At 31.8% G+C, this 14,069-nt stretch overlaps 3 protein-coding genes across 3 annotated transcripts; 1 reads left to right on the top strand and 2 right to left on the bottom strand.

The window, feature by feature from the left end:
* The first annotated feature begins 426 nt into the window (after positions 1-426).
* Positions 427-4,166, top strand: LOC107951652 (probable WRKY transcription factor 51). Its single transcript, XM_016886779.2, has 3 exons — positions 427-721; positions 825-971; positions 3,695-4,166. Exons 1-3 carry the CDS (start codon positions 441-443, stop codon positions 3,897-3,899), a joined length of 633 nt encoding a protein of 210 aa, XP_016742268.1. The 5' UTR covers positions 427-440; the 3' UTR covers positions 3,900-4,166.
* Positions 4,167-5,378: 1,212 nt separating this feature from the next.
* LOC107952591 (uncharacterized) lies at positions 5,379-6,108 on the bottom strand. Its single transcript, XM_016887800.2, has 2 exons — positions 5,828-6,108; positions 5,379-5,708 (listed from the first exon to the last, which is right to left on the bottom strand). Exons 1-2 carry the CDS (start codon positions 6,061-6,063, stop codon positions 5,501-5,503), a joined length of 444 nt encoding a protein of 147 aa, XP_016743289.2. The 5' UTR covers positions 6,064-6,108; the 3' UTR covers positions 5,379-5,500.
* Positions 6,109-7,159: 1,051 nt separating this feature from the next.
* On the bottom strand, positions 7,160-11,712 carry LOC107951651 (ABC transporter F family member 5). The gene is made up of 9 exons (XM_016886778.2): positions 10,631-11,712; positions 10,043-10,384; positions 8,978-9,118; positions 8,707-8,886; positions 8,447-8,602; positions 8,023-8,124; positions 7,781-7,909; positions 7,597-7,701; positions 7,160-7,459 (listed from the first exon to the last, which is right to left on the bottom strand). The coding sequence occupies exons 1-9, from the start codon at positions 11,450-11,452 to the stop codon at positions 7,364-7,366; spliced, it is 2,073 nt and encodes a 690-aa protein (XP_016742267.1). The 5' UTR covers positions 11,453-11,712; the 3' UTR covers positions 7,160-7,363.
* Positions 11,713-14,069: the final 2,357 nt, after the last annotated feature.

The following is a 14,069-nucleotide window of genomic DNA, read 5'->3' as shown; positions in this document are numbered from 1 at the left end:
AAATGTTTGATAAGCTAATTAAGCAATTATTCATTGGAGATAAATGTTATTCTTGATCAAAGATTAAATTAATCCAGTTAGTAAGCGCCACGTAAAATGTAGATAAAAATTTATGGTGTAATCATCTTACAGACTAAAGTGTCTCTCCCAAAACAATGGTTTCCGCCTACCAAAAACAATGGTTCCCTCACAGTACAAGTGGTCCCATATTCCAATGCAATAAAGTTAAGGCCTTACGTCACCTATATGACGTCACTAGGCCCTTCCCAACACGTGGCACCTCTGAAGAATCTTCGCTGCATAGCTCCAGGAAATAACCATGAAGCATCTGCTCATAAATTTTAAAATTAGAAGGAAAAAAAAATAATAAAGGGATAAAATTTGTTATTTTAGATATCTAAAAAAATAAAAATAAAAAAAGTATAAAATGGATTGCAGCTATGCATAACAAGCTTCCTTCCCTACAAAACTCTATCAAAGACCAAAAGTCCAGATTTTCCTTAAAAATGGACTTTTCTCATCAAAACCCTAACTCTAACCCTAATTACACTTTCTTCCCTGAAAGCGTCAATCCCATGCCCGATTTTGAGGTCTCCGATTATCTCCTTCTTGACGGCAGTATCTTCGACGACGATACATCGTCGCAGAGTATGCTGTCGTCGGAGAAAGGCATGGCTGCAGCTACTGAACTTAGTGGTGCAACATCAAAAAATTGTAACATGCAAGTGATATTATATATATCTTTAACTTCCCTCAATGGAAATTTTTCTTCTTCTTCTTCTTCTTTTTTTTACTTAATAGGTTGAATTTTTTTTTTTTTGCAGAAAATGCAAAAATGGAGTGGGGAAAAACAAATCGGAACTGGGGGTTCGAGTTGCGTTTAGAATGAAATCAGAGATGGAGGTGATCGATGATGGATACAAATGGAGGAAATATGGGAAAAAATCCATCAAGGACAACCCCAATCCAAGGTAATTATTATTATTATTTTAATCTTTTTGGGTTGATGTTGTTATATTGCATGAAAAACTGGTTTCACCGATATTGGAACCACTCATGGTTTTCAATATTGAGCCGCGGGACCCCATAACTTTGAACACATATCTATGGTGTTTTATATTATATATTCATATATACTTCCAACTTGATAAATTAACTTCATCTTCGTCCTCGTGATGATATAGAAATAATTATATTCAACTATGAAAAACAAAAAACAAAAAACCCAATTTCTCAAAACAATGAATTTGGATTTTTTTTTTAAATCATAAAACTGAAGCAGCATGTGGGCTTATGATATATATATAATATATTATTCTACCAGTTTATAATTTTCAATCATTGCAGCAATAGGGTTAATAATTAGTATACCATTTCATTGCCTTTCTCATTTATTTTTCTTGATATTTCCCACAATAATCATATAGTTTTGCACTCAAAGGGATGAACCAATACCCATCACATCCTATATGGAATAGGATAGTAGTGAACTATATCCAAAAAGTGGGGCAAAAAAGTGGGAAAAATATTGCCCCATCAGCCTAATTATATATTTCGCCAATAGCCTTCATAGTTGAAGTAGACTGCAAGTGCAAGAGGCACCACCGATCAATCCACGTACAAACACTGTGGGCTGCTGCGTTATCATCATCACGTGCTCACAAATCACACCCACAGTAGTAGCAGCTACTGTATTATCTATCTTTATTCTTTAGCCGCAATTAGATTTGCATTTTTTAATTTAGGACATGCATGTTTATATATGGACAAAGAGAAAGACAGAAAGGAGTTGGGTTTAGGCACTTTATTAATTAATTAACTTTGCATGGCTTAATTATATCCTTAGGTTATTTTGAACATAGTTTTTATTGGGGGAGGAGTATAGCGGCTGGCTAAGGCAGCCATAGACAACCATGGAAGCTGTGAAAAGACTACTCGACAGCTTTTATCAAAATTTAAAGGCTTAATCTGGACCACATAAAAGCAAAATAATTGCTTTGCTACAATCAAAGTTTCCCCCAGTTTAATTTCTTTGTTATCTGGTTTTGCTTCTCATTTTATATATATTATGTTTGTTCAAATATATATTATAAATAGAATGGTAATAAATTTTATATTGAAATTTCAATTAACTTAAATAAATCATACCTCAATATAAGTATATAATATCTTATTAGAGTAGAAGATAATATATATTTATATATTTATCATTGGATTATTAATTTAGATGTTCTTGTAATCGTGTTTTTGAACTTGTTCAACTTCAAAATTTTAAGTTGATGGCTTAATTAAAAAATGTTTAAGTCAATATGTCAACACTTCCATTGTATTTATAGATGCAATTATTTATTAAGTTATTCAACTTGTGGTTCACATGAATTCTTTATATGAGCATATAACTAATAAACAATTACTACTATCCAAATATATACTAAATTAATCTATATCAACATTTATACTATTGCTATGTTGGATTTGTTTTAAATTTTTTATAAGTTTAGAAATTTCAAATATAGAAATTGTTAATGTTTTTAAAACTAGATTGGTAGTCGAATTCGTCAAGTTATCGATTTGTCAGTCCAACCGATTTAATTAGAAAATTATTAAAAATTTTAAAAATTTATAAAACTCCAGTTTAACTAGTCTGATCGTCGGTTCTATTGGTTTTTAGAGGGTTCAATAAACTCTTAGCCGGTTCGTATCAGTTCCTGATCTAACCTATTCAAAAGCATCTTTCGAATCCCTAACAATTTTCGATCCAACTGACCAATTCAATTTGAATTTTTGAAAAAAAAAATTTATACAATGGAGTTGAAAAGTTTTGTGTTTAAAAACCGAATACTTATTTAATCTATTGTGAGTGGAAATTTTAGAAATAGAGTTGAAATGGTGACATTTATCTCATATGAGGTGTAGTAAAAAAATTAAAAGTATTAAGAAATTAGTACATAAGAACTTTTCACTCATAATGTATTAAACACTAGTTTTAAAAAATTGCAATACCAATCAATCCATTAAGTTATGCATTAAAATAATGAATATAGATTCTTACTCTCCTTTTATTTTTATTCAGGTCAGGATATATAGATATATATTAGATAATTTTAAAATAATTATTATCTATGTGTCAAAAGATAAAAGGGTAAATTGTATTAGTAGTTATTTAATTAGGGGTTTTTTTATGACTTAACTATGAAAAGTTATAAAATGATTACTCAATTATTAAATTTTGTCTTTTTTGTCACTAAACTTCCTTGGATTTTTGTGTATTTTCATTTTTACATTAGTCAGCTAGTGTAAAAAAGAACACAAAATTAAATAGTTGAGTAGTCATGTTTTAACTTTTTATAATTAAGTGACCAGAAGAGAAAAAAATTATAGTTTACCTAAATATAAAAGTATATAAAAATTACCACTAATTTATATAGATGCTGATGATCATTAGCATGGAGGCATATACTTTTATTTGGCACTTGGCTTCATATAAAAACTTCAATTAGACACTAAAAGCATATAAATTATATTCTTGAGATTCTATTTTGAAAGTTTTGAGTCCCATTTTTAAGTATAGACAATAAGGGTAGAACTTATGGGAAGGTGTATATATATATATTTACATGTATGTGTATGTTTTGGATTGTTTTAATGGTCGATAATGAAAGACTTGGTGCCAACTATAATTTGGTTAATGCAGGAACTATTATAAATGTTCAAGTGTAGGATGCAATGTGAAGAAGAGGATAGAAAGGGACGTAAAGGACCAAAGTTATGTGGTAACTACATATGAAGGAGTTCACAATCATGAGACCCCATCCATGGTTTACTACAACCAAATGTCCATTATGGCTCCTAATGCTTGGACCTTTCAAGCTTCTCCTCCTTCTTCTTCTTCTACATGAAAAGAAAACTTATATACATACATACATACATATAAATATATTATCCTTAGAATTATATATCTGCTTCTTTGCCTTATAGTGTTGCCTAAAATGGTGAGCTATTACTTTTTAGTTCACACTAATTTTCCCACTATGCATTTTCCGGGCTGACTTAGTTAAAATACAGGCGGGCCAAAGCTATTGGATTGACTATCCGTCGTCTTTGTTGTTGTGGTTGTAATTTCCATCTCTGTTAATTATCAGAACTCAGAACTACTTTCTTTCTTTTTTTTAAATGGTATATATTAATAATAAAAGAAATTATTAGTACTTTCTTTTTTCTTCAAAAAGATGGTAGGTTGACATGAATAAGTTTGGACTTCTAAAAGTTGCATTTTAAGGCTTTGGTACCCCATCTAGCCTAGGAAGGTTTCTAAGTTGATTCAAGTGTAAATATCATATAACTGTTCACTCATCATTTTTTTCAATAGCAACCCTATGCTTGTTTAATTGAGATTATTACTTTTACTCGTTCTTATTTTATTAGGAATAGAACTCATACTTCAATCCTCTTATATTTTTTGTTATATCTTAATTGTTCGAATTTAACAGTAAATTAATAAATGATATAAATAAACTCTTTAGACGAACCCCTTAAATAAATTCATAGTGTAGCTCTTTAAACCAACAATTGAGTAGGCTCATTCATCAATTGTCACACTAGGTTGTTGTCATAACTTCCCATTCAAGGTGACGTAAAGTAAGTCATAGTACCACCTTACTTTAACCTATACCATCCTACCAATTAACCATTTGATTTTGACTTTCAGTAACAATTTGTGACGTTACACTTAAAGATACAATAAAATTAAGATTATACAAGGCTTGGACTAACCATGTAGTAGGGATCTATCTCCCTTCTAAGAATCGTCTCCTTCCAACCTTTCTCCCTTTCTTCTCCTATCTTCTTACTTTTTCCCACCACTTTATTCGATTACTCTTATTACCTTCTACTAAACAAGGTCAACCGTACATCTCCACAACCTCTCTGCCTAACCCAGTTATACCATTAACAATTTTCGAAGAGTATATGCTAATTCTCTGCAGATGGAAAACAAAATTAATAATACATGCTTGAGTCTATGCTTTTTTCTTAGACAAGTTCTCCAAGCTTAAGTTGATAGTAAATTTAGCAATTTTGAACTAGTCACAACACATCCAGGGGCGGAGGCAGAGGGGGCTGGCATGGGCCCATCCCCCTAAAATGTAAAATTATTATTTTGGCCCTTAAATTTTTAAAAAATTTTAAATTAATAAAAGTAAAATTACACTTTGACCCCCTAAAATTATAAAAATTCAATTTAATCTTTAAAAAAATTAAAATTTTATATAATATACTATAAAAAATTAAAATTTTATCCGACCCCCTTAAAAAAATTTCCTAACTTCGCCCCTGAACACATCCCAACCATGAAAAAAGTTATCGCTTATATACAAACATATCAAAATTTATATAATATAAATTATTAATATGTCAACAAAAATCATATAACAAAAATAAACTTACCCCAAAAAAACAAAAAGAAAAAACACCCACATCTAAGTAGTTTGGGATATATAGGTTACAGTTCCTCATGAGAATCGTCTGGTTTAGAAGGAGCACTCTCTTTCACCTTCTCATCAGTTTTGTGGACAGCTTCTGCAGCAGTTCTTGCAGTTTCTTCAGCTATTGCTTCACTTGTTTCAATGCTATCCTTCACTGCTTCTTTCACCTTCTCTCCTGTTCCATCACTAGCCTTACCTGGGTCATTCCCTCCTGTGCCTCTAAAACTAACATCCACCATAACATGTTAATCCACATTACAAAAAAAAAAAAGGTTAATATTTGATACCATGTGTTAATATAAAAGTACGTAATAAGAAAAACAGGAAAGTGGTAATATTATTACTCTAGACTTGGAGGAGTGAACTGCAACTGGAACTCATGGATGATGGTTTTGACCTTTTCCCATGAACTTTGATGGGATTTCTTCAACAAAGAAAAGGTGTTTGAGACCAACTGGAACAATGATGGTTTCTCTTCGTTGTACTGGTTTCCTTCACAAACAACTGGTCGGATTTGATGAGATAGGATGATTAACCAAAGGAGAAACAATGTGTAGCGTCTTGTTCTTGATTTGTTCATTCTTAAAATTTGTAAACTAAAATTAAAAAAAAGGGTAAAAGGATGCGGTATTTGCAGCTGTGTATAGCTAAGGGGTGGTTTCGAGTTTGGACACGTTCTACTGAAACGTGGTGTTATCATCTTGGTTTTAGGCATCCGTTTCTGAACATTTCAAGGGGGAAATGGAAAGGAATAATCATAAATCATAATGGAAAATTGAGTACCAAACTTGTAATAATTTTTTTTTTGAGATATACCCAATCCTTGAATAAAAAAAAAGTAGTAATAAATTATCCTTGCAAAAAGAAAAACAAATAAATTATAAGATTTTAGTCAACCCTGCTTTTTTTTTTTTTAGTTTTGTGTCGATACAATGAGAAATTTATAAAGTGAAATTAAATAATTTTTTAAGTATTTATTAATTTGCTCATTAATAATGTGAGACATAAAATTTATGAATTGAATTGCACCAAATATATATTAGAAAATTTTAAGTACCTCTTAAAAGGTTATCCAATAATCTAAATAACTCCTCCCTTGTTAAAAATTGTACTCAATACTCGATAAGGCCTTAAAATTGTTTGAGTTGCTAACACTTTTAGCAATTAGGATCAAGTCCTCTGTCCAAATTACTTTTAGTCTACTCCAATTTTAATTCACTCTATGTATTATTAATGGGATTTTAAATAACATTAATTGACTAACACAATTTTTTTTTCTGGCTTCCACGAATGAATCAGTATTCTTTTTATATTTAATTTTGAAACATGCCATAGTCTATTAGTTAATTAAAAATTAAACGAAATTTTAGAACAAAAATGTAAAATATAATAAAATACAGAGGAAGATCCTTGCACTGCTTAACTAATAATGAGTGGAACTTGGATATCCATCAAATCCAAAACTGCTACTAATAAATTGACATCTTAATAACATACATATCCATTTTTAAGTCCAGCTTCTCTTTAAAGCAGAGCATAGTAACAATCCTGTGTCACATTTACCATAATTTTTTTGAAAAATAATACTGCACAAACCCCCATGGATTTATTTTTCTTTTTCCCCTTTCAAGCATCAAGAATTTAAGAAAGCCAGTTTTTGAGTTTTTAACATTAGATTTAGGCATGAATGTGGATCACATCCTTTACTTGCCACCTTAATGAATGAATTTCGCTTCTAAATAAGGATTACAAAGAGCTTCAACTTTCAGGACTTTATTTCTATCAAATATTATATACAGATGGTGCTGGTGGTCACTCAATTCCTACTCTCAACTAACAGTTCATTCTTTAATCTATGTGTGGTATATAGATTTAATACTTCATTTCCATCTCTTGGAATTCTTCAGCCCTTTTGACTTTTGTTTAGCAGCTTGAAAAGCCTGCATCTTTTGTTTCTTTCGAGCTTCCTTCTCCGCCTGTTGAAACCAAGCAAGGCATGATACATAAAAGTTGATGCTTATGTACACCATGTGACAATAATCTCTCCAGTTTTTTTTTTTTTTTTTTTTAAAAAACAAAGCTTGGAATCTCAAGTGTATTGATAATTGCTTACCTTTGACATCTTTGATTTGGCTTTCAGTCTGGGAGCTTTCTCTTCAAGATCCGCCTCACGCTCAAGCTCCTTTACCCTTGCCTCGAGGTTCTTCTCCAGATAATACTGTTCATTTGAAATTGATACTCACAGTTAATAAAGACGGATTATAAAGATGGGAAGAGTTCATTGAAGAAAACCATACATTGTAGTCGCCTGCATAGTCCTGCAAATGGCCATCTTTTACTGCCACTACTCTGTTGACTATCTGCCGAAGGAAGTATCGGTCATGCGAAACAGTAATGACAGTGCCACTGTATTCCCTAATTGCCTCCTGATTTAATCGAAAGATTGCAAAATAAATGAGTGATAAAAAGCTAAATGCTACAATATTGAAAAAAGAAAAATAAATGAAGTGAATATAGAAAGATAAGGAAAAAAACAAACCTCTAGCATCTCTTTTGAGGGTATATCCAGATGATTAGTTGGTTCATCCAAAATCAGTAGGGTTGATGGTTTTACCATGAATTTGCAGAAAGCAAGACGCGCCTGAATGCAACAGGAAAAGACAACATCCAAATTCATGCCTTGAAAACAAAAAAAGTATAGATACGCATATTATCATTACCATCGTGGGACGTCAAATAGAACCGTATTAGGTTAGTCTTGTATCAAAATTCATCAGCATGCATAATGTTAAACATTTTAATACAATACACCATCGGATAATTAACCATCTTCAATTGAAGTACCCTAAAATTTGTCAAATTGAATAGTACTATCAACCAAAATAGATTCAGAGCAAAAAATACGGTTTGTTTCACAATAGCAAAAAGTGTACGACATATAAACTTCTATGTTGAGTAATTACCTTCTCACCACCACTCAAAAGGGAAACCTTCCTGTCAAGCATATCGGCTTTGAAGTTGCAACGACCAAGGAGTCCCTTAATATCATCAATTCTCCAGTCCTCTGCAACCTCTTCCACTGTCTGAAGCACCGTTTTATCCAAATCAAGAGCCTCGGCCTGAAAAAATATTGATTAGAGCAAGTGCTTCGTACTTTCTTAAGCTCAAAATGGGATCCCAGGAACTAGGTGAAAAAAAAAACATGTTCTCAAAGGCCAAATACCTGATTCTGCTCAAAATAATTTGGTAGAACATTATGCTCCCCAAGGATCACTTCACCGCCTCTCGGTTTCTCTAAACGCATTATCAGTCTCAGTAAAGTACTCTTTCCACAACCATTTGGACCAATAATGGCAATTTTCTCTCCTCTTTCAATTGCAAGATTTGCCCTGTTAAATAGCAGCTGACATACAAACCCAAACGTTTGTCATAAAATGAGAAAGCTTAAAACAATCCCCACCAACCTCTTCACACAAACAAACATCTCAACTCACCTCATCGTCGTAACCGAATTCCAGATTCTTAATAGTAACAACAGATCTACCACTTCTTCCACGCTCAGGGAACCTGATCTTCATTTGTTTTCGTTGAAATGGCTTCTCTATTTGACCCTCTTCCTGAAGCCTCTCCAGCTTCTGTTATCACACATAAGAGGGAGAAACTAAGTAACCAGAAAAACATTTAGAGTCTAAAGAACTGATCTCATGACACAAGCGCCAAGTATAATGAACCAGTAACAATCGAAGTAGCAAACACCATCAAACTGAAAAGAAAGAAATAAAAGATGAAATTTTCAGGCAGCAGCAACCTTAGTCTCTAAAAAAAAGTGTCAACGGCCATACTGAGAACTAATTTTAGGTAGACAGAGTGGCTAACTTGAGACAAATGGACTTTTGAAAGACAAGCAAAGAGAATCAAATAGCATGCCTGAATTTATATGTAATACTATTTATGCGAATTAACTCTCTGGCCAACATGTTAAGAAAAATACATAGGTTTCATCCTAACAAATTTCACACCGTGTGATCCAAATCATGCACCATTTTTGATCCAGAATAGAAAACTAATTGGTCTAATAAAAGTGTTTACAAACTTAGTGAACAACCTTAGAAAAATGGTATAAAATTAAAAACTGAATGTCAACAAAATTTCCTAATGACTAATAATTAACCTAGAATTCTGGATGAAAACCCTTAAAATAAGGAAAAAAGAAACTATCCCCAATGACACCTTTCAAAATACATTGTGTTCTACGCTCAGGATTCCAAAATTCAAAGTATCATACTTCTGTATGAAATTAATTGTACAAGGTAAAACCATCAATTGTATAGAGTAAGATCTGATGATAACTCACGCATTCACTTGAAAGATTACTGTCAGTCCAGAAGGTTCACAATCTGGCAGTAATTTCATTTCATCATTAATAGATGCATGTTTATGAGATAATGTCATGATGGAGCAAAACTAAACATCTTCACTCAACAATGACCAAAGTAGATAGCTTGCATTCCTCAACAATGAAATGAAATATATTTCAGGAATGACTCCCTCATACATACCTTTTCGGCAGAAGAAGCTCGGCCAGAATTTGCCCCAGCACCTAATCGGCTTATCAAGTCTCTTGTCTGCTCAATCTCCTTCTGCTGCTTCTCCCACGCAGCATACTGAGTTTCAATCCATGCTGCCTTCGCTTCAACATACTGAGAATAATTACCCTCAAATGTCCTGGAAACACCCATATCGGTCTCCACAATCTTCGTACACAACTGATCTAAAAAAGCTCTATCATGAGATATAATGACCATTGGCACATCTTGCTTTTTCAGATATCCTTCAAGCCACTCAATTGTATCAAGGTCAAGGTGATTTGTAGGCTCATCCAAAAGCAATAAATCAGGCTCCTGAAAATTTACATCCATATAAAAAAAACAGCTAGAAACACCAATATACTCTACTACATATCATACACATGAGCCACAAGTTAACACCATCTACATCAAAATATATCTAACAAGCTAACTATTTTCCTTAATCAATTCAATGTTTAAACTTATAATGAACAGGTACTACCAAGTCATTTGAGCTGCTAATAGTACGTCCTTTGGATAAACTAGGCAACTATCATGATATCAAATAAAGAACTTTACCTGCAGCAAAATCTTTCCAAGTGACATCCTCATCTGCCACCCGCTACTAAAACTGGCAACCAACCTATCTGAATCCTCAGGGGAAAACCCTAGCTCTGGCATTAACTTGCTAACCTTAGCATCAACCTCATCCAAATCCACAGCCTGAGCTCTCCTTTGCAACAAATCAAACTCATCCAAAAGCCTTCCCATCAACTCCAAATCCTCTGTAGATCCTTCTATCGCCTTTTGAACCCTCTCTAACCTCTCAGAAATCTCCATTTCCTCTTTAAAGGCACTCATAAACTCCTCCCTCACCGTCCTACTCATTGAAACTTGGAATTCTTGGTTCAAAAACGCAACTTTCATATTGGGCTTGGCTTTTATAACGTTCCCCGAATCGGGTTCTTCTTGCCCCGTTATAATTCTCATTTGGGTGGTTTTCCCTGCCCCGTTTACTCCAACCAATCCAACTTTCTCGCCTTTTTTCACTTCCCAATTCACGTTTTTCAAAACCGTCACTCCTTTATAGCTTTTGCTAATGTTTTCGAGCTTTACACCGGAGGAAATACCAGAAGCGCCGGTGTTGGATTGTTTGTCGCCACGCTTTCGATCAATCTCTTCGACTGTGTTGGTTGAAAACAATGACTCAATGTCGTTTTGAGGTTCTTTAACGGAGGTTTCAACACTGAGAGTGGAAACTTGGGCATTTACTTTAGTGGGTCTAAATTTAAGGGTTTGGGGAGAAACGAACGATGAGGAATTCCGGGTTAAAGAGGGTCGCATAGAGGTGAAGAATGTTGAACGAAGGTCTAAGCGATGGAATTTCGTGGATAGGTCCATGTTTGATTGGTGGGAAAATGAAGGGAAAGGAAAGGGAAAGAATGATAATATCTAATGAAGGGAAATGGGAAGCTCCACTGTGAAAATTTGTGGAAGAAAACCAAATTCTCAGCCCACAAATTAGAGGTGAAACAATGGAATTCTTTTAGAAACGTTTAATCGGAACTGAAAACAAACAAATCATTATTTAATTGGAACTTTCTTAAATAATGGCCCTTTTTCCTTTCTTTTTTCAATAAATATTTTCCCTTTTATTCATAAAAACAAATCATCATACTCATTCAACATGTTAAACCTTCATATTTTTTATTAAAAATAATATCATTTTCGTGAGTGATTAAAATTATGTCAAAATAATTTTTTTTTAAAAATTATTTAAAAAACAAAAGGGTATTAATGGAAATGGAAAAAATTTAGGCTTTCAAAATTTGTGTGTATCAGCTTTAAATCCCATTTTGGTGGATTTCTTTTTTAATTTTTATATACAAAATATCTTCATTATTAATTATTTTTATTAATTTCTTAATTAAATTATTGTGTGATTGATTTGTGACACTAATTTAATCTAGAACTTTAATATAGTATGAGAAATTTTATCACATGTTATACCTATAAAAATCATGTATTTAGAACATAAATTTGTGTTTAAAATAATTTACAATAAACAATAAAATATATAGTTAAAACTAATTAGTAATAACACATAAAATAAGTATGACATTAAAATAAAAAAATAAAATTATAAGTAAAATAAAATACACATGAATACATTAAATTACGATTAATAAATAAAATTGAAACTAATTAGTAATAACTTCATTTCCTTTCTTGGATATAATCTCTTATGATATTAAATTTAGATAACTTTTTTATTATTTTAAAAATAATTTAAATTAAATTAAATTAAATCAATAAAAATTTATATTTAGTATATTTTAAAATAAAATTTATTTTATAATACATAGAATGATTCATATTTCTTTTTTAGCTAATTAATTCAAATTTATTAATAATAATAGTGTGGATAGTAATCGAATTGATACTTAATAGATTATTGAGTAGAAAAAATAAATAAATAATTTTGAGGTTGTTTAGCTGAAGAAATTGTAATTATTTTGGTCACCACTTAATATAAAATTGTGGGCCAACAGAAGAGAGAGAATCAGATGAGATAATGATGGCCGTTGACTTGAAGGACGAGCTTTTGTGGTAATGGTTAGCCAAAAAGGATGAAATGAAAGAGACAGCGGCCCCAGTTATTGCCACGTGCTATCCTATGCTTGATTCTACGTAATCCACGTGTCCAATCACGATAATAAACCGAATCCTCTTTGATTTTATCCTTGAAACTTGTTTTTTTCAAAGAAAAACCACAGACGTAAATATTATATAAAAATGAATATTCATTAAAAAAATTGTCCACTAAACAGGGCTATTCATTTGAAAATTTACTTTCCTATTCCAATTTGTTTTCCTCTTAAAAATACAATAAATTTTTAAAAAATAGTCATCCAGAGAATAATAATAACACCAATATTTACTCTTTTAATCAAGTTGGTGTAAACTTTTAACTACGCTATCTTTTCATCGTAGAGATTAAAATTGGAAAAGGTTGGTAACTTCCATTGGTAATATTGGAAATAAATAGGGATTAAGTTGAGAAAACCTATCAAATTCAGGGACTAGATGTCTTCAATCATATGTTTAATTATAAGTTGTAGTTATGCAGCCCATTGGTCACAAATTTTATTTAGGCCCAATAAGGGTTAGTAGTAATAAAAAATAAAGGGTGTTTTGTTTTATTTTTTTAGGTTATGAGTTATGGGCCTTTTTTGCAAACAAAGAAGTTTAAAACAATATGGAAAAGATTAGTTGTACGAGGTTAGAACTTAAATCTGGTAAATCACGTAGGTTTAGGTGATTTTTTTATTTTAAATTGTCTAAGTCAGCCTCACTCTCGAAAATAAAAATTTACAAAAGAAATTCTCTAAAGCACCAAAGTAAATAGAATATAACTCAAAAAAGGCAAAAGAACTCAAATCGAACAAAAAAGTCAGAAGAAAGCAATACACATAAGGTGTTTAAGTAAATGCTTTGAAAAAATATACGATTATTCAAGAATGAAATGATTACAAATGAAGGGGAAGACTCTATTTACATTTGAACTTTTTCAGATCCAACAGTAAAAATTGAGTTACATCAATGGTTGATATTAGTGTCTATCTAAAATATGAGAATCCTAAGTGATTTAAACCCTATATATTCTTATCATTTAGGATTTTCAATAATTATTATAGAAAAATAGAAGTTGATGAAGTCTTTACATTTTAACCAAGTAGATGAGTTTTCAATTTCTTTCAAGCAATGGGCCAATGTAGTCGAGCTAAATATATTGGGGAAAAAATTCAATTTGAAAACAATTTTCTTACATAGCGAAAATTTAAAATTTTAAAAATGACCCGATTTATGATATTTATAGCAATAAACCCTAAATCGAATCTCAACCTGTGTTTTCGGATAGACGAATTATTGTCGTTCTCGACTTTCAACCAAACGACCTTCTCCGCTATACTCATACCACAACCTACTTCAAGTATGGGCTCGAACAATTCGAATA

This window comes from Gossypium hirsutum, chromosome A02 (assembly GCF_007990345.1).
Source record: "Gossypium hirsutum isolate 1008001.06 chromosome A02, Gossypium_hirsutum_v2.1, whole genome shotgun sequence".
In the NCBI taxonomy this organism is placed as follows: domain Eukaryota; kingdom Viridiplantae; phylum Streptophyta; class Magnoliopsida; order Malvales; family Malvaceae; genus Gossypium; species Gossypium hirsutum.
Note: the sequence above shows the minus strand (reverse complement) of the source record. Positions and strands in the feature narration are given on the sequence as shown.